General features: G+C 46.5%; 1 protein-coding gene across 2 annotated transcripts in view; it reads right to left on the bottom strand.

Annotated features, from left to right (window-relative positions):
* LOC147450019 (Major facilitator superfamily protein) overlaps positions 1–27,790 on the bottom strand; it is a 62,346-nt gene that overhangs the window by 21,407 nt on the left and 13,149 nt on the right. For both annotated transcript variants that reach the window (XR_015189076.1, XM_086519387.1), the window contains exon 3: positions 18,229–18,397. Coding sequence is in view for 1 of the 2 variants with exons in the window: in XM_086519387.1 (XP_086375513.1) it covers positions 18,229–18,397 (169 nt within the window). In the remaining variant the exon portion in view is untranslated. The remainder of the gene's footprint in view (positions 1–18,228; positions 18,398–27,790) is intronic.

The raw sequence follows: 27,790 nt of genomic DNA, 5'->3' as shown, positions 1-27,790 counted from the left end.
CCTCTCTTTCTCCATCACCGGAGATACCATCCCACACAGCTCCACAGCACACACTCCACACACCACCATCCATTTCACACATGAGCTAGCCTCTCTTTACTCGGCCAAGGTCGAACATGGCCTATGCCTCCTCCACCCATCCACACCACTCTCAGTTCTCACATCACATATCTCTTCCATTCTCCACACTTCAGCTATTAGCTCTTTTCCACACACCACTCACACAGGACGCACTCCCCCCCCCCGGGACTATGCCTCAGAACCGCTCGTATGATGATGAGTGCAGAGAGCTATACCGACGCCTCCGTGCACGGCGAGCCTTAGGAGAGATCACAGAGAGAGAGGCCAGACGGCATATGAAGACGATGACACGCCAAAAGCGGCGAGCATTCGAAGAGGCACAGGAGCTTGAGCTATACCGCCTATTCATGAGCATGGATAGCGCGACGGCATGGCGCACCCTGCGCGAGCCACGTCCGACTACAACTATTGAGGATCCACAGATATGGCATGATTATGCAGAGCGACTTTATGAGGTGCCAGGGCAGCCTCCTATCCCACAGCCACACGAGCCACGCCCCACGTGCTCCTCCTTCTTTACAGCAGAGATGGTAGAGAGGGCCATACGCCGCATGCAGCACAGACGATCAGCTGACCATACTGGATTACAGAGTGAGCACATCATTTATGCGGCCTCCACTATAGCCCCATTGATTGCACATGTCTTCAACCGGGCTATAGGGGAGGGCTTCCCAAAGGAGTGGACACAGCACACCATAGTGCCTATCCACAAATCTGGCAACACCCTGGACCCAGGGAACTACAGGACTATCATGATTGGCCACACGATGGCCAGGCTATATGGAGCAGTACTTGAGGCACAGCTCAGCTGCTACGCAGAGACCGAGGGTTTACGAGCTCCACGCCAGGCAGGTTTCAGACGAGCTTTCTCCACCACTGACCACATCTTCGTTCTGTGCTGCCTCATTGATGGGGCAAAGGCGCGGAAGAAGCGGCTTTACTGCTGCTTTGTGGACTTCTGCAAGGCCTTTGACACAGTCCCACGCGAGAGACTCTTCCAGCGCCTTCACAGCATTGGGGTACCAACAGAGATGATTTGGGCCATATATGCTCTCTATGAGAGGGTGACGGGTCGGGTTCGTTGCCCAAGCGGTTTTTCAGAGACCATTGCTAGCACCATTGGTGTTAAGCAAGGATGCCCACTCTCCCCGACACTCTTGGGCTCTACATCGACGAGATCTCCGACTACATACTGGGAGCAGGGGGAGAGGGGAGAGACTTGGCAGGTACTCCGGTCCACATCATGTTATATGCTGACGATATTGTGTTGATTTCAGAGTCACCCGAGGGCTTGCAACGCCATCTTGAGGCCTTGGACGAATTCAGCACACACAGGGGGTTGACTGTGAACCTTGGCAAAACCAAGGTTATGATCTTTCACACATCCAGTGCAGTGAGGAGCGTCGCCACCTTCACAGCAGCAGGAGGACAGGTTGATGTAGTCACCTCCTATGTCTACCTTGGCATCACATTCACCAGCCTACCAGGACCCTTCACTATGAGGCAGGCTGCTGTTGACAGGCTCACCCGAGGATATGCAGCTCTGGCCATGCTAGAGCGAAGATGCCACCAGGCACACTTTCAGGAGCCCCGCACGAAGGGGTGGCTTTTCGACACCTTAGTCACCTCGGCCTTGATGTACTCAGCGGCAATATGGGCACCAGGATTGACAGCTGACCAGTGGACACAGCTTGAGAGACCTCAGGTATGTATGATCTCACGCTTGCTCCGCAGCAAGAAGACAGTGCCACATGACATTATTAGAGCCGAGCTCGCCACACCACCTATGGTTGTAGAGGCACTATTCCAGACAGTTTGCTTCATCCAGAGGATGAGAGACCTACCTCCTGACAGACTTACCCGTAGAGCATTTGAGGCAGCTATACAGCTATCAGAGAATGGGCATGAGAGAGCATGGTACTCACAGGTCAGAGCATGGTTTGAGGGACACGGTCTTGACATGGAGAGCCTACCACCATTCCAGTACGACCCCCACTCACCATATGTTCACCTCTCTCGCAGTGAGAGGAACTTGGTATTGAGACAGGATCTGTGGCAGCTATACACTAGGAGAGTCTGGGAGGCACCTGGCTTGGGGACGAGGATGTCAGATTACAGAGACCAGTTTCTCACCATATTGTCTGGGGGGTTCATACAGAGACCACGCTACATGGACACATATATGCCACATAGCTCACGGGTGGTGATTGGTCAGCTGAGAGTGGCTTCACACAGGTTAGAGATTGAGATCGGGAGACATACTGGTGTTCCCAGGGAGGAGCGGATCTGCAGAGCCTGCACAGAGGAGGTGGAGAGTGAGGAGCACTTTGTATGTAGATGCAAAGCATACACTGAGATCAGAGGCAGGTATGAGGCCTTATTCAGAGGACAGCCCACTCTTCGAGAGATCATGGAATCTCGAGATCAGAGACAGCTCGGACGTTTCTTACTAGAGATACAGAGCCATCGGGACACACTACGACAGCCCCACACAGCTACACAGACAGAGGGGAGACAGTCGCAGCTCACAGACTTCTTTCAGAGGATTTCCGCCCTTCCCTCACCAGACACTCAGAGGGGAGTGACACTCCCACAGGCGGAGGTGAACCGAGCTAGACGACGACCACGAGTCACAGGCTACAGGGGCGCGAGCTCCCACCACCGACAGATCGAGGAGATCCGAGCCCGGGAGCGCCGTGCCACTGAGGAGCGAGTGGCTCAGATGAGGGCCGACCCGACAGCTTTCATCCGGGTAGCCTTGGCACCAGACCCGCCCATGTACCACATCTTACATCCCCCCATTAGTACAGGATGGAGCTAGATAGCTTGATGCATTCTCATGACTGTACTACCTTGAGCACATAGACATGCATATACCCCTAGAGATAGAGCTCCATCCCTCCTGAGATACTCCACTACCTTACATTCAGTTCAGTTCAGTTTTGTATCAGCTTTGTTTCATTTGTCTTTCCGATAGACGGATGACATACACACCATGTACATTTGATTTGTCTCATAGGCCGATTTCGGCCTGATATAGACGTTAAAAATCTTTCTTTCTTTTTCTCTCTCTCTCTCTCTCTCTCTCTCTCTCTCTCTCTCTCTCTCTCTCTCTCTCTCTCTCTCTCTCTCTCTCTCTCTCTCTCTCTCTCTCTCTCTCTCTCTCTCTCTCTCTCTCTCTCTCTCTCTCTCTAGCGCCTCGGAAACCCTAGCGCCTCGTCGTCTTCGTCATTCAGCCTCAGCCCACCCCTGGGCAAGGGGCTGCCCTAGGGGGGCGCATGAATAGACAGTCAACCCTGCTCCCGCTCCAACCACAGTCGGCCCTGCTCGCGCAAGCCTTGCTCACTCCAAACAGAGTTGGCCCTGCTCGCGCTCGTGCACCATTCGGATTCGCCCTCCACACTTCACGCACTTCTGCAGGCCTCAACCCCAAACAGCTTCAACACGGCCAGTTTCAAGCTCCCACTGACCGACCTTGAACTACAGACTCGACTGCAAAGATACTCTTCAGTGATGACTTGCAACGTTTTCTCTCTCTCTCTCTCTCTCTCTCTCTCTCTCTCTCTCTCTCTCTCTCTCTCTCTCTCTCTCTCTCTCTCTCTCTCTCTCTCTCTCTCTCTCTCTCTCTCTCCATTAAACGGGTGGTGAACCTAACAACATAGCACCTGTGTTAAGAATAAACAAGCAGATTATCAGCAGACAGAGACAATGTCTTTCCTTGGTACCCCAACCCCCACACGCAAGAGCTTTCTTGCAATGGTGGCTGCGCCAAGGAAAGACCCCCTTGCCCGCTAAGATGCACGGATCACAGCTTTGGAGGCTCAGATTCAAGAGCTCATCAAGGAGAACGAAACACTCAAGCAACGAGTGCATAAGCTTAAGGACAAACAAGCAGTAGAGAGCCAAGCTCTACTTGCAAAAACAAACGCAGTCGAAGCCTCCCTCACAGAGACAGTCAAGGAAGTTCAAAAGGAAGTTCACAAGGTGACACATACAAAGATCGACACCACGATACATGCGGCCTTACAAGAATGCAGAAAACAAGAATCTCTAGGTCTTCAAGTTAGAATCGGGGGGCTCCACACACCATGGTGCACCGAGGAGGACACACTTGAAGATGCAATCACCAAGCTCAACGACATTCTTCAACCCATCCACATCAAGCCTAAAACCATTTCTTGGATAAACGACACACATCGACGTGTTCCACCCAAGCAGTGCATCCTCACATTCAAGGACAAAGAGAAGCGAACGAAGCTATTACGACAATCCGGCCTTCTCAAAGGAAGAAATTTTTGGATAGCCAAAGAACTGACTATAAATCAGCTCAAGGCTAAGGCAAGCGAACTCAAGAAGATGCACGATGCTCATAAAGAAGGCAAATGGGCAGTCTATCAAGGCGGAAAAGCCATCATTCAAGAATTGTGATCTCCCAAACCAGCCCCCTCTCCACCTAACCCTCCCTAGGTTCTTTCCTTTTGCTTTTCTTTCCCTCTCTTTTATCCTTTGACGGACCCTCAGTCCTTAATTGACATGTATCCCACACTCTTAACTCGACAAAGAAGTTGTAATGTTTTGTTCTCGGTCCCATAAGTCATATCTGACCTCCGTGGGCGATAATTCAACCTTCAATCTATCTCTCTCTATGGCAAAAAAATGTGACGGTCTGTCTATAGCACTGCATGATGGAATGCAGCCTGCCCAGATCTGGATAGCCTGCAAGGTGTGGCGAAGAACAAAATCCATCACGGAAACATCTATCTATGTCTTGTCATCATGTAATTGTCCTATACAAGGCCATGATCCCCCATATGAGCTCTACCGGCACTCCCACCTCTTGTAGTCTGTGCATCGATCTGTTGGAATTGTATCAAGAGCTTTGCGGAAATCAACAAAGCTACAAAAATCCTCCCTCCATGAAAACTGGCCTCCTCAATAATAGCTCGTAACGTGAGAAAGTGATCTAGGGTAGAGAATATCTTTTTACCTGCCACTGCCCCAAAAGCTGCTTTATAACTAAGAGGGCATCACCCTTAACTATCAACTCTCGAGATGCCAAATTCAACACATTGCTTGAGCCCCAAGTGATGTGTCAAGTATTCTGCTTCATTATTCGTGTGAACACCCTTCAAATCATAGGCCTTAGAAAAAATTACGGCACCGTGAGGATCCTGAATGACCACACCACCTCTTGCCTTCTGCACAACTCTTCTATAAGCGCCATCAAACCACATGGTAAAAGCTTCCTTCAAATCTGGTTCCTCTGCAACATCCTCTTTCACCACCCTCGGGTAGATGGGTAAGTCCGCATCCTTGTTGACCAAGATATCCGCCAAATGAGACCTACTAGTATAATCAATTTTAAATTCGAATTCAAACTCTTGCAATTCCAGTACCCACTTCCTTATTCTTCTCCCTGGCTGTAGATGAAGCACCACTTCAGGCAACGAATTGTTAGATGTAAGCACATAAAACTTTCACATGATTAAATGCACTTTGAACTTGCGGCAAGCAAAGACCAAGGCCATCACCCACTATTCAGCCTCCGTATATGATTTCTCCCCTTGGCTGATCACTCTGCTATCAAAATAGATCGGCTTGTAGCACTTACCCACCTTTTGCATTAATACCGCACCTATAGCAACCGTACCCACTATTGTGGCCAAATAAAAAGCATCCTCATTGTTAGGAGGACACACCGTAGGCAACTGACACAATATCTCCTTCACCTTATCAAAGGCTACCTATGCATCCTCAGTCCAAAAACCATGAACCTGCTCGCTCAACTCTTGAAGGGGGTACACATTTGGGAGAGCATCCAGAAGAACCTAGCCAAATACTTGAGTTTGTGCACAAAAGAAGCCAAACCTGTCGCATCGGTGGGAGGCTCCATCAAAACTAAAATCTTCACTTTTTCAGGATCCGCTTCAATACTATTCTATGAGACCAGATGGCCCAAAAGATGAGCCCACGGCTGTGCCAATTTGCACTTCTTCGTGTTCAATTGCCCTCCTCTTCATCTAGTCTTTGGGAACAACACGATACCAATCTGAAAGTAGCCTGAAAAACCATCCATAATAGAATACCGCTCATGTCCTGCGACTTGGTTCAAAATTTCACCCTGAAACGACAAAGGGTAGTGGTTCCGCTTGGTAGCAGCATTCACTGGTTTATAGTCTACACAAACTCTCCACTTCCCGTTCTTCTTTGGTGTAATGACAATAGGGGAAACCCACTCAGCCTCTTTTACGGGATATATAATACCTGCCTCCAACAGCTTGTTTATCTCCTGCCACAAAGCCTCCTTTTGAATGTCTCCCAGCCTTCTCAGTTTTTGTGCCTTTGGCTTGTATCCAGGCTTAAGAAGAATTCGATGCTCCACTCCTTTAGCTCCCCGCAAATCCTTGTACTCCGTGGCGAACAATTAGGATACGATGCACATAGCTCGACATAGCTTTCCTTTTCCTGCTTGGTCAGTTCCTTTCCCAACATATTCTCTACTTCACCAGCTTCAAGACCACAAATCGAAGCTTGCATACCTTTAGAGGGTTTAGTAGAATCAACCATAACTCCAAATAGGTCCGTGTCCAGCTTTAGCAGGTCTTCATCGCTCTCTTCCTCTTCCACACTACTCGAGCCTTCATCATAAGTCAACTCCGTCTTATACTCGTAGCTTGTAGTGGAGCCGTCTTGACCAATTTCAGCCCCTGGGTGAAAGCGGCTTTCTCTAGCCTTCAAGTCAAGCACAATTTGCCCGCCATTCTCCCAGTCCGGCAAGGTAAAAACCCTATTCCCCCATCCTATTTGGCCCCGATTGCCAACAACCACGGCCTCCCCAGTATGATTGGATATGCATTTTCACCTGCTTTCATAACAAAGAAGTCAATGAGGCATTCAATACCCATAACTTTTACCTTCGCATCTTGGGCCACTCCCAAACGTCGAGCTTTGACATGGTTGGCCACTCTCATTCGAACATTAGATCTAACCATAGACTTGATGCCTATATCTTTCATAGCAGACTCCGTTATCACGCAGACTTGGGCACCACCATCGATATAGGCTTGCCCCTGCTTCTTCCTTTCCACCAAAACCTCCACCACTGGAAGCACATCCGTGGAACTCCCCACCCTCAAGGCCAGATTCTACACTGCATCTGCATCACCTCTTGCACGGGGTAGCCTTGTACTAACACTGGTCGACCACTGTCTCCTCAATCCGGGGTTCAATGCAAGCAACTGTCCAAAAGTGATATTAGCTTTTTGTTTTTGAACATCACTCACCATATCATAGTCCGGGTTACCTCGTCCCAGCTGAAAATCTGCCTGCTTGATCTTCCGTCACCGTCTCCGTCTACTTGACTCGGGTTGCTCTTTCCTCTCATTCACTTTCTCTTTCCCTTTCCTAGCTCTGGCTTCCCGCTCTGTTTCAGTCTCCCTTCCGCCTCTTGCTCTTTTATTGGCCATAACATCAACCTCCTGCCGATCAACCCCTATAATGTTCACTCTTTGCACTTCATCATTACCTGGCAGAACTAGTGGTGTCACAAAGTGATGACGTGGCAGACAGCAGAAACCCTAATTTCTGCCAGAAACCCTAAAATTCCTGCAAACCCTAATTTCTGCCAGAAACCCTAATTTCCGGAAATCGCGGAGGCGGATTATTAAAAAAAAAAAATGGAAAATGATGAGCGACGCAAATTTCGCTTTTTCTCTACTTAAATGAGAAAGAGAGAGAGAATGCTTTTGCTTTCATGTTTTGACTCTCTGTGAGAGAGAGAGCAATTGCTTTTGATTTGAAGCTTTTGGGGCTCTGCTTTTGGGCATCCCTTGTAACCTTTAAATTAGTGGTGAGGGCCTCACTTCTCAGAGCATCTGGACGCAGAGTCTGAGAGTGAAACCCTAACCGCTCTCTTGTACTTTGATGATTGATTAATATAAAAAGAAATACCGAAAGGGGCGCCAGTCTTTGGGGCCAATATCTCTAGGCACGGAACTCCGCCGGGCCAGTGCAAATCTATTGTGATCTGTGAATTGTTTTGAAGTGGTTATTTGGTGCTGTCGCGGTTGATTCTTGACTTGGAGTGTCCAAGTCTGTTACAAGTGGTGCCTGATTTTCAATAGCTTGCTTTTGACCATTGAATTGTGCTTGTCCTCTGCCTCAACCAAATAGAGGGTACACGCCACCTCTTTCCCTTGGCGGATGAAGGCAGTCTTGGAGCATAATGGCCCTCTTCTCAGCAATTATAAAACCTACCAGGCAGCTGCTTGGCCCTGCCTCTACCTGCTCTTGGCTGCCCTCTGTCCATTACACTCAAGCGTAATTCTTGCATTTGCTCACTCAAATCTTGGACAGTACGTACCCATTGTTGAGGAATTGCCACCCCCCGATTCCCTTGGTTATCCGCCTGAGCTTCTTCCCTTGGATTTGGAGCAGTGTTCGGGGCCACCAACTCGTACTCCAATGCGCCTTGCTCTATCTTCTTTTTTATTTTCCTGCTTTTGGCCCGTGCAATGGCAACAGCCCCGTTGTAATTTTCCGAGCTTTCAAAATCCCCCTTTTCTCGAACCTTGGGATGCAAAAATGCCATGAACTTCTCTAACTTGAAGTACTCACCGCCACCTGCCAACTGCATGGCGACTGCAAAATCCCTCCAATGCTCTTCATAACGGGCTAGAAAAACCCCAAATTCTTCGTTCACATCCTGCTTCAAATTCTTCAATTTCTAATTCAACAGAAGATACCTCTTTTCGAAAGTCCTGCAGTCTTTTCGAAAGTCCTGTAGAAACTGAGTCCGCAATGGTGGCCACATAAATCTCAGTTCGCCCTCCAAATCATAGAACCAAGTCTTTGCCCTTCCTCGCATCAGCAGTAGAACCGTCTGCATCTTGTTATCCTCCATAGGCATATGCAATGACAGCATATATAACTCAAAGTCGGCCATCCACTCCTCAGGATCTTCTTCTCCGGTGAAAATCGGACCATAACCTCTTGTTGCCATCTTTCCTTGATGAAAAAGCTTCTTTGATCAAATCCGAAGAGCAATCAGATGCTCCTTAGTGGGGGCACCAGAAGATGGAAGGGGGGAAAGGGGAACACACCCGGCACAAAATAGCAAGCCTCTCTATAGCCCAAGATAACCACTGCACCCGTTCCACTAGATTTTACCTTCGAAACTCGACAATTTGTCTACAAATCTTGCACACGACCGTGCACACACAACCTTTGCACTAATCTAGCCTGCTATCAGCTCCCACACAACACAAACCACTCTCTCTTTCTCTCCCACTCACACCACATGTCCGGAGAGGCACACACTTCTCAAATCGGCACCACACAGTAAGGATAGAGCAAAGACAAGAAGGGGGAAATAGGGGAAGGAGATGACACCAAACTCGGCTATGGCTTCCTTTCTAATGACAAAAAAAATCTATTACAACTCCAAGACTTCCCTACTATGACACGGCTTAGTCGTCTTCAATACGACGAGCAACAAGGGGTTTAAAAGATCACTGATGCTGCCTCGGAATGGTTCCCTGCTTGAGAACGCAAGTAAGAGAGTCTTCATCGGCTCAAAAAGGCCTCGAGACCTCCTCTGCAGGGCTATCGGAGGCTTCTTCTCAAGCCCTATACCCAAAAGAATCTCCGCCCCTAGTGCTCGGGGAGCGCCTTCTCTCCTTCTTCTTCCTCGCTCAAAAACAGCTCCTCTATCATGCAAAAGGTCGGCCTCCTACTTAGCCTATGGGAGACTTCTTGCACTTTTTTGTTCCCCCGTCTATTTTTAGACCTCCTTTTTGCATGTGCGCCCCCTGTGGACTTGCCTTGAGCACCACACTCTCCGTGTGAATTCCCCCTTCAAGCGGTGCACCCATGGAGTCGTCGGTGCTCTCGCCACTTGGTCTTCAAAAAGCTTGCGCGGGACACGACCCCCCAAGGGTCTGCCACGTCATCATCTTCCTCCCGCTGGCGGCGCCGCCAAACAGCCACCAGCGCCATTGAACCGCTGGCCATACCGCCCCCGCGCCACCACGCACAGCGTCCGCAGCCCGCCATCGCCAATGCTCTTCGGAGCTTCACCCCTTCACCTTGCAATACCAACTTGCACCCATGCTCCAACGTATATACCCCTGCCTTGAGCTCCTCGCTTGCGCATGTGGGCTCACCCCTCGCCACGTGGCAGCACCACAGGGGTTCCCCTCCAAGTTCCTCTAGGTTCACCACAAAAGACCTCACAAAAAACTCCATTCTACCCCGACTTCTTACACATGCCACTTACTGCTTGCAATTCCAATTCCCGAGCAATTGAATCCTTATGCAAGCCCCAACCCTCAGCTTGAGCATGTGCAATTCTCACAAACTTTTGACCTTCCTGGGCACTCCAATGAAGCACGCCAAAACTGGAAAAAAACATCTGGCGTTACTTCACTGCAATCCCACTCCAGTTTCAGACTGCTGTAACTTGTAGACTCGGACTCCATTTAATGCACTGTAACTTCCCGTAGTCTTCACTTGCCGCATAGAACACATACAATTCCTGGCGAAGCCCCAAAACCATCATGTGGCACATCTCCTGAGGCGGCCAACCAAGCACCAACCTGACCCCGACAAAACTTTGACTGGCTATAACTTGTATCCAGGACTCGGATGGCCGATTTGAGAAGACTGACACGCTCCATAAATCAAGCACTACACGCCCATAGCTTCAAACTGGCTCGGACCACCTGGCATCACTTGGCCTATCCGTCTCAGATCTGCAACCACCTCCAACTTCAAAGCCCCGTATCTTACACACTATGGCTCCGTTTGACGGGCCGTCTGGACCTGTTCCTTCAGCACTTCAAGCTCCACATGTCACGACCAAAAAACCAACACTTTGATCACCCTTCATCTGCCACCCTGTCAGGACTTATCTGAAGCCGTTTTGGCCTAGAAAATCACATAAAGCATACATCTCCGTTGTCACTTGCCTGCCCAGGCTCTTCCCATCTGCTCTAGCCCTCTGCTATGCATCTGTAAGCATACACATCACTGCATGTGCCCTCTGTTAGGATCAACACACTTTGGCTGAACCAACGTTAAAACTTAATATAACATTTCATTTCAGTTTCTCTCTTGTTCTCGTGTGTGTGTGTGTGTGTGTGTGTGTGTGTGTGTGAATCAACAGTAAGCAGGACAATGCGTGGAGTTCTCCTGTCGCGTGAATTCCCTGTGCACAACAGCAGTAATCAGCAGTAAGCAGGTCTGCACGTGTGTGTGTGTATGTGACAGCGCGTCAACAGCAGCCCTCTATCGTTTCGCCAGCGAGGGTGTGTGTTGGGGTACGCACTATTGCCCCTGCCTGACTGCTCCAGCACGCCCTCATGCTCGTCGCAGCTGAGAAGTGCAGTATTGCCCAGCACGTCTGTCAGTGACAGTGCAGCAGGTTTTGCACGCCAAGTTGTGGTCTCGCTGTGCAGGACTGGCAGGGCAGATTGTATACAGGTTAGAGTCTTAGTCAAGCTCCATTTCTTTGGGCAGAATTCAGCAGATGTATATTGCTGTGGGTTTTGGTTGCTGCTTTCTGTGAAGTATGTACAGAGCTGTGGTTCGTATGTTATTTCGTATGTTATTTGCAAGGTTTTCTCCACAGTAGATTGCAGAATTTTCTCGCCAGTAGGTTTTGTTTGAAGAGGGGTTTCTTTTAATTTATGTTTGACTCGCTGTGCGTCTTTAAGCGTCGGAAAGCGATGGAACCTACGTCGGAGGCAGCTTTTGAGATCAAGGCATGCTTGTATGAGGACTTTGAGGAGGCTCGACAGGAATGGAATGGTCAGGCGCCTACTCTTGAGGTGCACATTCCAGTACAGTACCTCATGGACCCAGTTGCGCAGTACGCTATGAATGCAGTTATTCTGTTTTTCCCGGGGAAAATGCCTACTGCGCAAGATGTCGGCCAATGGGTCGATTTTCTACTTAAGCGACAAGCTGTCCGTGGTGTTTACTTTGGGGCGCGTGGATTTTATGAAGTTTTGCTCGCAGATATAGAAGCTCAAAATCTTTTTCTTGAGATGTCTCCCCTCTTTTTTAATACGCAGATGACACATGTTCTCCAGTGGGCACTCACTAAAGACTACCAGAGTCTTATTCGTCACAAATGCCCGGTGTGGGTGGAAATTGTTGATTTCCCCCGCACGTGGAGACATTTCCTGCCGTTGTTGGCTGCGTAGCTTGGAAAGGTTATCTGTCCTCCAAAATTGGATGCGAATACCAACAGGGTCTGTATTCTATGGGACACGGACAAGATTACCCCTGATGGTATTATCGTTGACTCAAGTGATCCGTGGGTAGACAAGCATCCCTTTAAAATTAAATGGGAAAAATTTGCGAATTCATGTTTTCGATGCGGCAAATTTGGTCATATGCAACCCGAATGTCCAGAGCCGGTCTTGCAACCTCCTCCCTCTGCTGTTCCTTTGTCCACCTCTATCCTTGCTGGGAAACCCACAAGTGACGCCGAGCAAAGTAGAGTTTCTACTGCTAAAGTAGCTTCGAATGTGGACAAAGGGAAAGGCAAGGTACAACAAGTTACTGATCCTGGGAATGGGACTGCTCCTAAAGGCAAGAATGTTGGACCTGCTGATGTCAATACATGGGTGGTGCCGAAAAAAGCATTGAAGATTCGCACGCCACTTTCTTCTCGTAATTACGTTCCTTCTGTTAATGCTAACAAGAAGCATCGTTTAAGCAACTTCCATGCAACGACAATCGCACGTTGATTGATGCATGGGACAAAGCGATGCACTCTTACAAAGATGTACTCCTTGGTGAGCCTTCCACATCGCATGTGAACACTGTGGACATGTTTCCTGCCTTGACTCAGAGGATGGGTCCTCGTACGGATGCAGTGGATGGAGGCTGTCTATGGGCACCTCCACTTGATTTTGATACTTGTTGCTTTGTGTACATATGTTTCCAATGCAAAGTTGTATTAAATGCATCGCATACAATGTGCCTGGATTATGCAACCTTGACAAATGGCAGCTGACCTGGCACTATGTACATACATGTAGGGAGAACATAGTTGTATTGCAAGAGCACATTCAACACGAGTTTGCTGGTCAATGTTCCTATTTTGCAGGATATTGGATTGCGTATGCTAGCTCGCAATGGTGTATTGATGCTGATTCGACATGAGCTTCAGCTTGTTCTGTTATACAATGATCCGCATGGTCGGTGGATGGTTGTACAGTGTTTGTTGAATGGTCGAGTTCATGAATTTGGAGGTACATATGCATATACGGCCTCTGGGCAAAGAGCTGCTTTGTGGCGAGAAATCTCGTCTCACTCATGGACATCGAATGCATTTCCGTGTGGAGATTTCAATAATACTCCTGATTTGCTTGACAGCACCATAGGAAATTCGCATATGCTGCTTGCGCAGAAACATAACTGGGATCTTCTTGTTGCCTTTGCTCAAATGATTGATATATGGCGTTCTTTGCATCCTGATGCCTCTGGTTTTACCTTTTAGCATGCTGCTCATTCCTCTTATAGAGCACGATTGGATCGTTGGTATTTGCTTAACGGGCAACAATATGAAGAATTTGTATGTGACATGAGGATAGATTATGCTCTGCAGTTGATAGATTATGCTCTGCAGTTATCAGATCATTATCCTCTTTTGCTGTCGTTGTATTTTGGACAATCTCTTTGTGATCGGCCTCTTCACAGGAAGTGTTTGTTGCATGTTAATAAAGCGTATCTTACTCATGAAGCTTTTCGTCACATGGTTGCCGATATTATTCCTCCGTTGTTGGCTCAAATGCATATTGATTTGGATGCTGCTTGGTATCTTTTTGTCATGAGAGTACAAAGTGTGATTTCTGACTATGGTAGGCAACATATGCAGCGTATTCGGGAGAATGTCGGTGATGCGAAACAGGTTAGTCAACGATTACAACAATTGGCTGATTTCCGTCCATTGTCTGACTCTGAGATGACGGAGTTATGTGAAGCTAAAGTGTGTATTCAGCAAAATGATAAGAGGAAGCTTGCTAAGTGGTAGACGTGTGCACGTCAACAGGCCTTTATGGATAAAGGTTGTGCTTCGAAGAAATTTTTTAAGCATTTGCATCATTCGAGAGTCTCACAGTCAATTAAACGGGTTATGCTTCCCTCGGGTGCTTGGACTTCTTCGAAGCAGGAACTGGCTGAGGTTATGGTTTCACATTACCGTAAGGTGTTTGCTGCTCCATCTCAGCCTTCTTCGGCAGCTTGTCGAGCGCGTGAATTGTTGCTTTCTTATGTTCATCCGATCCTGTCTTCGCAAGAGGCACAATGCCTTGAGGATCCTTTCTCTGTCGCCGAATTGTATGGTGCCTTGCTTGCATTGGGCCGGTGGAGATCTCCTAGTTGGGATGGACTTACTGTGGAATTTTTCCTCTCATTTTGGGATGCTCTTAAACAACCCCTGATCTTCATGATAAATGTGGCATGGAAAAACAGGATCTACCAATTTCATGGAAAGAGGGCTTACTTAAGTTGTTGCCCAAGGAAGCACTTTGCGAGCAGTTCTCTCATTGGCGGCCCATAGCTTTGATGCCGGTGATATACAAGATTTTGGCTAAAACGTTGGTCCACCGCATAAAGGACTATTTGTTTACAGGACTTTATCAGGCTCAGTATGGTTTCATTCCTCGTCGTCAAATCATGGACAATTTGGCCAATATTATGATTGGCATGGAATATGCTAAGTATACGCAACAAGATGTGCTGGTCATGCAAGTTGATATTGAAAAGGCCTTTGACACTGTGCACTGGGACTTCAATGCTGCCACAATGAGATGTCTAGGACTTGGTCCTAAGTTGGCCAATGTGGTTTATTTCTTGTATGATTGTAGTACGTCTTCAGGAATCATGGACGGGGAATTGACAGAATCGTGGCCGTTGGGTTGTTCGGTTAGGCAAGGTTGCCCTATTAGTGCTTTGTTGTATGCAATTGCTTCTCATCCTTTTTTGATGTATCTTGATCACTTGACCTCTGCGCAACGTCTTCATGGTTTGCAGCTACCATCAGGTCATACTTTTATTGGGCAGGCTTATGCAGATGACTCGCTATTTATGCCCTGCAATCAGCAAAACAATGTTCAAGAGATTATGAACGCTTTGGAATTGTTTGCACTTACGGCTGGTCTTAAAGTCAATTTCCGTAAATCAAAGCTTCTGCCACTTCGTTCTTGTGATTGGCATGCTCTGTTGTGGCCAGGAGAGATTGTTCTTCCAAATGTAATCACTAGGCATTTGGGTTCTCCAATTGGATGGAATGTTACTCACACGCAAAAAGTGGATTGAGTTATGAAGCGTTTGAATGTTAAATTGCATTACTGGAAGCTTTCTACCTGGCCGCTACATGTTCGCCTGTGAATTGTTCAGAGTATCCTCATGGCATATGTTCAGTTCTTTTTGCCATTGTTGCATTGGCCCCATCATTGTCTTGACTCTCTCATGTCGGCCATTTTGTCTCATTTGTGGCGAACGCGTGCTCACAAAAAAGGTTTGCGCTTGATATCGATGGCAAAACTTTGTACACCAAAGCGCTTTGGTGGTTTGAATATTTTGGACCTGCGTAGGCATGTCATTGCTAGAAAGGCTATGCTTTTGCCTACACTCGTGCAACAATCTCAGCCTTGGACTCTTATGTTTGCACACTTGAGTCAGCATGTGGTTACATCCTCATTTGGTCACTATCAATCATCCATGTGGGAGGCAGTATTTGGTAAGATGGATGGTCATATTCCTGGATGCCCACTTTCTTCCACCTTGCTTTCTGCATGAAAACAGGTTACGATTCATCTCTCATGGAATGCTCAGGGGAAGGAAACTCACTTCGTGCGGAGAGCCTTCATTGGAGTCGGGCTTTTTCTCTTACTTTGGTCGACCGCTCGCCTCGCCAGGCGTATTTTCTCTCCTGCCGTGGCATTCGAGTGGTTGAGGATGTGGTGGATGCAGCTGGTTTCACTTTCGAGTTTCCATTTTGCCGCTCGCCGCTTTGGATTGGGCATGTTTTGGAGAGAATTACAGCAAATGTTGGCAGGTTTCTTGCCCGTTTCACCTTTGGCTGATGGTGATCGCATGTCTGACTGGAAGCTTGGGGAAATGCCATTTCAAGATATTTCTGTTGGCTGGGCATATGCTCTTCTTCTGCCTCGTCCATGGATTGCTGATCATTGCAACGCTATTTGGCACATACATAAATCAGATATTTGGTGGCGCAAGATTATATTTGCAATATGGGAAAGCCGTTTGCCGTTGAAAGAACGTTTGTTTCTTTGGCGGTGTTTACTTGGTGTGCTCCCAGTGGGTACCTTTCTTAGGATGCGCCGTATCCGCCCTTCATCATGTGTCCGTTGCTTATCTGCCGAGGAGGATGTTTGTCACCTCTTGTGGGATTGCTGTGTCACTCGAGAATTCCTTCGTCGGGTATGCGGCTACGTTTTCCCACGACGGTCTTCCATAAGCAGTTTTGGGTTTTTGGTATCTTCTCGCCGGCGTTGCAGTGCTTTGCAGCCTTCTTCATGTGGGTCAAGTTTTGGGTATACTGGAGCCTGTGGCAACAGCGTAATGGCTATATGTTCCATCGCATTCATACGGATCCCCTACCTTTCTTCAAGATTTCCCTTCGGCAATCTTTGCGGTTCGCCTTGGAAGTTGGTGATATCACGGCAGAGATACATCAGCTTTCTTATGAATGCTTTTAGATATTTTGTACAGGCTACAGCCGAACACTGTTGTGTTCCTTTCCTTGTACATCTTTTTGGTGGGTTTTCCTCTCTTTGAGGTTTCCCACAAATAGTTAAATCAAATTGATTTACAAAAGAAAGTGTGTTGTGTGTGTGTGTGTGTGTGTGTGTGTGTGTGTGTGTGTGTGTGTGTCTCCTCCTCCGTTGCTCACTTTGACATGATCTTCCAATTGGGGCAGAACTGAGCACTTTTGAGCATACAAAAAAGCAAACAGCTTATGCAAGACTATATTCGTGGTCACCTGCAAAAGGGTAGATAGCGATGATGATGGAACCATAAGGCATCTAGATGCGGAGGAACAACTTTGGCTCGAAACGAGGAGATGTTTGCTTACGAGGCTTCACAAAACTTGTGGAGCCAAGGGAAGATCGCATTTGGTATGCTGCAATGACAGAATGGTTGCAAGAGTTTTGTTATGAGATGGACAGGTTATCCCACATGTATGTACGTCGTGTTTTTCACATACTTTTGAAGGTTTTTAGAAAGTACCTGTGATTCAGGTGTGAGGAGTAGGTTTTCAACTTCCTTTTAGATTGCATTTCATAAAAACTAATTTTGGCAAATCTAAAACGAGAAAATCTCCTACAGTAGCCTCAGCCATAGTCTCTTTCAAATGGATGCCTCCTTGGCCATTAAAAAGGCAGCAATCTAGAGTCAAAAGGTTTCCAGGTGCTTTAGGACAGTTCTTGTGATTCAGATGTGAGGAGGAGTAGGTTTTCAACTTCCTTTTAGGTTGCATTTCATAAAAACTAATTTATTCATAAAGGTTAGTTTGGGCAAATCTAAAACGAGAAAATCTCTTACAATAGCCTCAGCCATAGTCGCTTTCAAATCGATGAGAAGCCACTGGCCAGCCTCCTTGGCCATTAGAAAGGCAGCAATATAGAGTCAAAGCTCACTTTTTTCTTTAAAGGTTTAGAAAATTTTGACACAAGCAATTAGATGGTGGTGGCAAAACCTATAGAGGATCAGGTCTCATTACACACACACTATTGAGGAATGCAGTGTTTCCTTCTTTTTTTTCTGAGAAAGCAAGGTTTGATTTATCCAAAGAGTATTTTCGGACTGCCTCAGAATTCACCCTTGAATTTTTTTATAGAGTGCTTTAACCCTAGATCATTCTTAATGGAGAACCCCTACAGCAAGTGAAGCTTAGCCTCTCAATAATTTATGTCGTATTAACAAACTTGCCCATACAGCAAACCCTTGTTCCTTATTAGCACTCAGTGAATACCAATGATGGAAACAGAATACAGGTATTACTGAATGAGTCTCAAATGCCCATCACTTTCCATCAAGGATCAAATATCATCACAAAGCAATGAAGTACATTTGACTACTATGACAAAAAAAAGAAAACATTGATACCTTCTCGTGCTCTGCTACCAACCAACTCTCAAATGTCGATGAAAGTAATGATGTTGCAAGCCCATGGCTAATGCTTGCACTCCATAAAATAAGATTGTTTGCAGACTGCTTGGTTAATGAACCAATCAACTGCAAGAGACAGTAGAATACACAAGCCTTTTTACGCCCACTGCTCAAAGACAAAACAAAAACCATTTTTAGAGCAGACAAAAAATCGGCTGTTTCATTGAAGAGCTCATTCAGAAGAATCAAATTCCTACCATTTGACCATGGCACTCTCATAACATTCAGTGAGTCTGTCCAGTTGAAGCAAAGAAATTTAACCAAACTTAATTCGTAAATAAAATGAAGGAAGCTTGAGACACACTTCAAAGAGGATCAAAAGAGAATGCCAGATCATAAAATAGATGTGGATGTGGATGTGGAATGTGCCATGGATAAATATGATTCAATTGCCTCCTTGATTATCGTGCTGAGATGTGAAAACTCTACTCTAGATGCTTTTTGTAAAGGATTTGGTGCCATTGATATGCATACTTTGAGATGGATGAAGATTGTTTATACATATGGGTTGTTTGATGAGAAGATGAAAAATGCATCATTGTGAGAGATGATGCTAAAGTTACGGCTGAAACTCATGATGTAAACCATATGGACTCTCCTCTTGCGTGGAAAGTGCTGATTTGGAGGATCATCATGGTGTTGTGGGTTCTCACCATGATACTAGCATGGATGAAGACTTTGTCTATATGTATAACCTATTTGATGAGATGCCTATGGTTGCCAATCATGCCATAGATTGTTGCAATGCAGATGGTTTATTGCTTTCTTTGTTGAGATTGAAAATACTAACTTTGATGCTTCTAAGTTTAATATGGATCCCAAGTTATGCATGATCTTATGATATGTTTTTTTTTTCCGAGAAAAAGATCCTTCTATTAGTTAATGAAACTGCCCATAAGGCTACAACCTCCTCTACAAGAGAGGGTGGAGGAGGGTTTTACAACGTCTCTGGGGTCGTATTCTCTTCTCTCTCTATCTCTCAGTCTCACACACTCTCTCGCACAGTTTCCGTTCACTTTGTTTGTGATCATTGCACTCTCTCATTAAGAAGGGAAGGCTCTCACTTCCATAAGAACAAAAGGAACCTTGAGCACAGTTCGGAGCACTCATCTTGAGCAAAGTTCAACCATTCATTCCCCTGCACCTTACATTGGTATCAGAGCTTTGATAGTGTTCTGTATAACTCAAGGAAAGAACCACAAGAATCACAAGAATTTTTTTGCTTGTTGCAATCGCACAAACCCAAGTTCGCTTGGGCGTGTAGATTCCTAATCGTGTTTTTGAAGAGTGACAGGAATCCTAGGAAAGAAGGGCTTGTCCAGCCTCCCCTTGTGCCTCTTTTCACTCATTGAGAGCGGACCGTGCGCTAAGCAGCCGGCCAATCGACGTGAGGTGGAAAAAAGCAACCTTGGTGTGAGCGCAAGGCCGCCAAGGGGTACGCCCGCAGAAAAGAGCAGAACTCGGGTGAAGAGAAGATCCTTCTCGAACACAGATTGCAAGCTAAAGAAGAACTCAAGAACCTCAAGAACCTCAAGACCCTCAAGAACCCTAGAACCCCAAGACCCGCAAGAACCCAAGTTCCTCGTGAACTTAGAACCCAAGACCAAGACTTCAGTGGATGGTCATCACTCAAAGCGGAATGGATACTTCGGCTTGGAGGTGATGAGCATGAGAGAGGCGAAGAAGAATTTTCCCCACCAAGAGGTTTTTCCGACCCTCCCCCTTCCCCATCTACGCCAAAGATTGCACCAGATCCTATGGCAGCTTTCAACATGATGATGATGGACAATACGCTAGAAAGCAATTTAAAAATGGCAGCCATAGAATGGAAATACGAAGAACGAAGGGCAGTCATAGCACGTGAACGCGAAGAAAGATTGGCAGCCATCGAGCACAAGTACTAGCAAGCACGCTTGGAAGCCAAAGAAAGACAAGCCAAATTTGATCGCGAAAACAACGAAAGACAAGCAGAATATGACCGCGAGAACAAAGCAAGACAAGAGAAGAGCGATCAACACATGAAAGAGTTGTGGCGACTTTTTTCTCAAGTGTAGGCACACTTTGCACAGAATCAGGAAAAGGAGACTCTCTCAGTCTCTTCTTCTCCCAAGCATGACAGACATGATTTGCATGATGATAAGCATAATGAATTGCCTGATAATGATGAGCATGATGATTTGGATGACAATGACAAGCATGATGATTTGCATGATCAAGATGTGATTTCTCATGAGCATGATGATTTGTATGATCAAGACGTGATTGTTCACAAGGATGATGGTTTTGTTGATGCTTTTTCTAGCAAAGCTAACCTCGTTTCAGATTCGATCAATCACGAAGAATCGATCTTGACTTTCGAGTTGAGGTCCACAACAACCCCCCAGGCAGACCCAACGAACAGATCTTGGCTCTCGAGCCTAGGTCCAAAGAACCCTTACAGGAAGTATTATGTGTTTGCATGATTAGTCACCACGCATTGTACAAGTGTTTGATTCGTGATCGTTTCCTGTATTATAGTCAACGTCTTTATGTGATCCCTTTTCTTAGGCATGACATATTGTACGTTGAGCACGTTTCACTCATGAATGAGCACGGATGTATGCGGATTGTTCATGAAAAGTTGAAAAGTATGCATTCAAGGAAGTCACATTTCATGTCTCTTCCTTGGCATGACACAGTTGTAGAAAGAGCACATGAAAGTATGAGCACCAAGCATGGGCATTTCCGTTGTGAATTGCCACAGTTGATTGCTTTAGATCAAAAGAGAAAGAGTCGATCTCATTGTTTGCGTGTGTGTGGTGAACGGTTTAACGCTCCGTCTATTTGTTTATCTACATTGCATGCACATTCTTTTAGGAAGACAAGAACTTTTCCACTCACTTTACATGGAATGGGTATGTTCATGTTTTTGTGTTGGAAGTGGTTTCAGGAATTTTCAGCCATGGAGATTCTTGAAGAAGAAAGAAGCATGACTCTCGACGAAGTTGAAGCATCGAAGGAGCCTCAGAAGACTTTGTGTCGCTTTCGGCGCGACCCAAAGAAGCAAGCGTTGCAGACCTTTATAAAGTTCAAGTACCGCACGACCCATACATCAGAGTGGGCCGGTGAAGAGTCCCTTCCAGGATTCCGGATGCTATTGGCGATCTCCCTCGACGCCATACAGTTCGCTACCGGTACCTCACTTTGAAAGGGAGGGGATGTCACATGACACATCCAACCCTATGTGTCAGTGGACCAGCTACAGCACGACAAGGGTTCAATCAATCCAGTCAGTCTAGATTAGAAGTGTTCTGGCGCTTTTCTGAGTCTGTTTGCAGACCGTGCATGCCCAAGCACTTACTGTAGATGCATATCCTCTAGTTGCACACAGCATGATCATAAGCATTCCCATCAGAATCCATCAGAATCCTTCAGGGGAATTTTCCAGTGTATTTTACCTATTTTCCCTATTTTTGACAATTTTCACTTATTAATTTTAAGTGACTTTTGTTCGGAACTGAGTAGGGCAAATTGGGTAAGATAATATATAAGCAAACCAAGGCTAGCACTATTTGGCAGATGAGCAAGGAGAACACATGCCCTCGGCAGCAGGTTCACCCTCTCTCTCAACAAGACCAAACCTTTGCGATTCTCCAAGCAAGCACCCCCTAGCGTTTTCATCAGCAAGCCACTATCGCTAGAAGACTTCAGCCCTTGGCGTTTTTAGCAAGCAACCACAATCGTCCAGTCTTCTCAGCCTAGCGTTTTTCCTCCAAGCACCCATCGCCACAGATCTCAGTACTTGGGCGTTTTCAGCAGGCCATTGTCACCCTCTATCCATAGCAAATTCAGCCTAACAGCAGCAGCAGAATTCAGCGATAAAGACCAGCAAACCAGTGTTTCTCATAGCGTTTCAGCAGTAGCGGAATTCAGCCAGTAGCATTTCTAGACAGCAGATAAAGAGCATCAGATTTCAGCCACAACTTCAGTCTCGTCATCCCCGTCGTCGACATCGATCAGCCTAGACTTGCATTCAATCACATGCATCCACTTTGTACCAGTTTGTGCAATCAATAGTAGACCACTCTCGCCGACAAGAGTGGGGCCTTCGGAGGAGGGTTTTACAACATCTCTGGTGTCGTATTCTCTTCTCTCTCTATCTCTCAGTCTCACACACTCTCTCGCATAGTGTCCGTTCACTTTGTTTGTGATCATTGCACTCTCTCATTAAGAACAGAAGGCTCTCCATTCCATAAGAACAAAAGGAACCTTGAGCACAGTTCGGAGCACTCATCTTGAGCAAAGTTCAAACATTCATTCCGCTGTACCTTACATGATCAAGTACCACAAGCAGAGATTTGGACTCCAACAACCCCGTTACTGAGAAGTTGACGTTCAGTAAGTATGACAGTAAGATGGATGCTACTATTATTCATTCTTGGTTGCGTCAAGTTAATGCTTACTTTGCGACAACTAAAAAAACAGGAACGTCACGTGACACATCCCAACCCTATGTGTCCGTGGACAAGCTACACCACAGTTGGGTTCAGTCAGTTCAGTCAAGTTTAGATTAGCAGTGATCTGGCACTTTTGTGAGTCTATTCGTAGACCGTGCATGCCCAGTCACTTAGCATAGATGCATATCCTCCGGTTACACACAGCATGATCATCAGTATTCCCTTCAGAATCCAACAAATTCAATCAGGGGAATTTTCCAGTGCATTTAGCCTATTTTCCTATTTTTGGTTATTTTCACTTATTATTTTTAAGAGACTTTCCAACAAAAGTAGGTAGGGCAATTTTGCTAAGTTAATATATAAGCAAACCCAAGTTAGCACTTTCTTGCAAAAGAGGCAGCAGGAGCTTCCCGCTCAACAGGCAACTTCTCAGCAGTACCCCTCAAGGACCCCTAGCATTTTCTGTTCCCAGCAACATCCACTCATTTCCCTTGGCGTTTCCTCATGGCAGACCATCGCCATCACACTCAACACCCTAGCGTTAGCAGATTGTTGCCATCGACAGAGATCCATCAGATTTGCTAGCGTTTCCACAAATCAGCCATCTCAGCATTTTTACAAGCATTTCAGCGTTTTTGCTTTGAAGATGCAGATCAGCCTAGCGTTTTTGGCAAGAGACAGATCCAGCCAGCATTTTTTATTCTCAGCCTTAGACATAGCAACAAATCAGCCCCAAGTTGGTTGCAGATGTTCCTCCATTTTCAGCCATAAAAACGCAGCCAAAACAGTCATTTTCAGCCACCGAACAGTCCACGAAAATCAGCAGTTAGAAGACCACAGATTTCAGCCACCAAGTCGTCTTCATCGGCATAGTCCAAGTTGCATCAGTCCATTGCATATGCATTGTACACCTTTGTGCAATCAAGTTAGACCACTCTCGCCGACGAGAGTGGGGCCTTCGGAGGAGGGTTTTACAACCTCTCGGGTGTCGTATCTCTTCTCTCTCCTTCTCTCAGTGTCATTCACTTGCACGCACAATATCCACTCACTATGTTCGTGATCATAGCATTCTTCATAAGACGGAAAGCTCTCTCTTTCCCTAAGAACTAAAAGGAACCTTGAGCAATAAGGATCACTAATCTTGAGAAAATACAACATTCATTCCGCTGCACCTAACATTGGTATCAGAGCTTTGGAAGTGTTCTGCATTACTCAAGGAAAGAACCACAAGAACCACAAGAACCACAAGAATTTTTTTTGCTTGTTGCGATCGCACGAACCCAAGTTTACTTGGGCGTGGCGATTCCTAATCGTGTTTTGTTGAGAGGGACAGGAATCCCAAGAAAGAAGGCCTTGTCCAGCCTCCCCTTGTGTCTCTTTTCACTCATTGAGAGTGGACCGTGCACTTAGCGGCCGGCCAATCGACGTGAGGTAGGAAAAAGCAACCTTGGTGTGAGCGCAAGGCCGCCAAGGGGTGCGCCCGCAGAAAAGAGTAGAACTCGGGTGAAGAGAAGATCCTTCTCAACGCGATTTGCAAGCGGAAAAAAAAAAAAAAAAAAACCTCAAGAACCCAAGAACCCAAGTCCCTCAAGACTCAAGAACCTCAAGAACCCAAGATTCTCACGAATCAAGGACCTCAAGAACTTCAAGACCCTCAAGAACCCAAGTTCCTCGCGAGCTTAAGACCCCAAGATCATAGTGCATGGTCGTCACTCGAAGCGGAATGGATACTCCGTATACAGGTGATGAGCATGAGAGAGGCGCCGAAGACTCGTCCCCACCCGGAGATGATTCCTTCAACCCTCCCCCTTCGCCATCTACGCCACCAAGTGCACCAGACCCTATGGAGGCAATGGTCAAGCAGATGATGGCCATGATGGATAGACAGGAAGACAAACGACTTGCTTTAGAACGCGAGCGCCTTGCTCAGGACCATGAGCGCGACGATAGAATTGCAAGAATGGCAACAGACCAAGCAGCCAAGGACCGGGAGCGCGACGACAGAATTACAAGAATGGCCGCAGACCAAGCAGCCAAGGACCGCGAGCGCGACGAAAGAAACGCAAGATTGGCCGCACAACAAGAAGAAAATCGAGTTGCTCTTGAACGCGAGCGCAATGAACGAAATGAACGCAAAGCAGAAAGGGACGCCGAGCGAGAAGCTCAAAGGGAGATTCGCAATCAAGAATTTATTTCCCGATTGCTAGCCTCGAAGACGAGAGCCACCCAAAGATCATGGGAGTTCGTCAAGTGGCGCAAGCCACGACGCGGATCCCAACCATCCAGTTACAGAAAAGTTGACTTTCAATAAGTATGACGGTAAGATGGATGCTACAGTTATTCATTCTTGGTTGCATCAATTTAATGCTTATTTTGCGACAACTAAGAAGACAGGAAATAGCAAAGTTTTGACGACGGCTATGTACCTTGCTGGTGATGCCATCAATTGGTACCACGCATGGCAAGAGGCACAGTTAGCCGCGCACCTAGAGGCAGCCGACGATTTCACGCCCCTCTCTTTTAGTTGAGCTGATTTCCAAGACAAGCTCAAGGCGCGGTTTATGCCACCTCAGTACCTTGCACGATTGAAGGACGATTGGCGCTCTCAAGCAAAATGGTATGCCAATTATGTCTTTTTCTAATCGTATTTTGCAACTAGGTACCCAATTACGCATGTCGGATGATGAACGCAAAGAAGCTTTTCTCTTTGGATTGGACGAGTATATCAAGTACGATTTCGAGGTATTCGATCCAATCGATCTCAACGAGGCGGTAGCGATTGCTCTCGCACAGGAGATGAAGCACAACAAGGGAAAGCCTAAGGAGAACAAGACTTCCACAAGTACCTAGCAGACTTCTCAGAACCCGCATAACGGTAAGAACGGTAAGAATGGTAAGAATGATAACTCTTCTAACCAACCTTCCAACAGTCTCTCATCAAAGAATTCTTCCAACGAATCTAACGGTAAGGCTAACACAATTGCTAAACCTAAGCTTACTCCATATGAAAAGGTAGCACAAGGAATTGTAGGAGGATACATTACGTCGGAAGAACAAAGCACGCCTGCAAGAGATGTTGCGACTCTTTTCTCAAGTGCAGACACCGATGCAAGAGATTTGGGGAAAGGAGACTCTCTCAGTCTCTTCTTCTCCATCGCATGATACACAGGATTTGCATGATTGTATGAAGCATGATGATGTTTTGAACGACAATGATAAGCACAATGATTTGCATGATGATGAGAAGCATGATGATTTGCATGATCAAGACGTTGTCAGGAGTTTTTTGGAGCAAGGGATTGCGCATATGTACATATACATGCATGGTGCATCAAATAAAGGATTGCCCATTTTCCAGAGCCAGGTGGTTACGTGGGGCCCACATGTGTACAGGTAGGACAGCATGTACATAGTGCAACGATTTTCTCTATTATCAGTATTAGTGTGTTTTTTCTACAATAAGGAGGAGTTGGTAGCGCGTAAAACTTCTCGAGGAAGCTATCCGCGGGCCGACGACGTGAGGTCAGCAGGTACGTCAGAAGGCATCTAGTGGCGTCAGGAGGGCGAACGAGGTCAATATTTGCACGCGGATGAGGACGGACACAACGTGGGTGTTTGCTTGTGAGAATTATGCAGAAAGGTCATCATGAGGACCTTTTTTTGGGGCCACTTCACGTGGTGGCGAGATGCATTATTGGAAAAAAGCTGAGTGCCAGGTGTGCGAATGATGCAAAAAGGTGACAACTATGCACTGCGAGGTCAGTTTTTGGCCTGTTCGGGGTCCGTTTGAGGTCATCTAAAAGGCCAAGGGTGCCCAAATAATAAATCTAAGTGTGGGAACTGAAAAAAGAGAGAGAAGACCAGAAAAAACGTGGAGAAGAGAGGAGGAACAGCCGCAGGTGTGTTTTTGCTCATTTTGGAGCCTGTTTTGGCCGTAAACTGCTCATCCGAGGTCGGATTTGAGCACTTTGACATTGTAGACTGGGGTTTTGGGCCGTTCCGGACGCGATGGCGCTGTCCATTTTGCCAAATTCCTCACTCTTTTCCTGCTGTTTTTCTGTGTAAGTTTCTCCTATGAGCGAAGTTTCTGCTCCAGTTTGTGATTGTATCTGGCTTATTTTACCCATATTGTGTGAGCTGTTTGCCCCATTGGTGTTGGCCCAAGCTCAATTATATCTAAACATCAGAAATTCTCCTCTTTTGAGCTGAGTTTTTTGGGTGTGTGTGTGTGTGTGTGTCTGTGTGGAGTGGGAAAGTGGATAGTCTCTCTCCTCTCACTCTAGAGGTGTGTTCCCTGTCTCGGCCAGGTGTGTTGTGTAAGCCGAGTGGTGCCCCATAGTGTGTGTGTGTATCTTTCCAAGAGTGTGTGTCGGGTCATTATAGAGGCGCTGTGTGTGTTTTCATCCCGCTCACAACGTGATTTCTCACAAGCATGATGATTTGCATGATCACGATGTGATTTCTCACAAGCATGATGAGTTGCATGAAGATGATGTGATTGTTCACAAGGAAGATGTGTTAGTGGATGCTTTTCCTAGCGAAGCTAACTTCGTTGTAGATTCGCGAAGATCCGATCTTGGCTTTCGAGTCAAGGTCCAAAGAACCCCCACAGGACGATTCGATCATTCAGGACGAACTGATCTTGGCTCTCGAGCCTTGGTCCAAAGAACCCTCACAGGAAGTATTATGTGTTCGCATGATTGATACGTACGCATTGTTCGAGTGTTTCATTCGTGAAGGTTTCGTGTATTTTAGTCAGCAGCGTTATGTGATCCCTTATCCTAGGCATGACATATTGCATGTTGAGCACGTTTCTCTCATGGATGAGCACGAATGTATGCGGATTGTTCATGAAAAGCTGAAAAGTTTGTATGTCAGGAAGTCACATTTCATGTCTCTTCCTTGGCATGACACAGTTTCCGAACCAGCACATGATAGTATGAGCACCAAGTATGGGCATTTCCATTGGGATTTGCCACAGTTGATTGATTTCGATCAAACAGAAAAGATTCGATCGCATTGTTTGCATGTGTTTGATGAACGGGTTGTCACTCCGTCTCTAT

This window comes from Adiantum capillus-veneris, chromosome 9, assembly GCF_014529385.1.
Source record: "Adiantum capillus-veneris isolate H3 chromosome 9, ASM1452938v2, whole genome shotgun sequence".
NCBI classification, from domain to species: Eukaryota; Viridiplantae; Streptophyta; class Polypodiopsida; order Polypodiales; family Pteridaceae; genus Adiantum; species Adiantum capillus-veneris.
The sequence above is the reverse complement of the archived record's forward strand: the minus strand, read 5'-3'. Positions and strand labels throughout refer to the sequence as shown.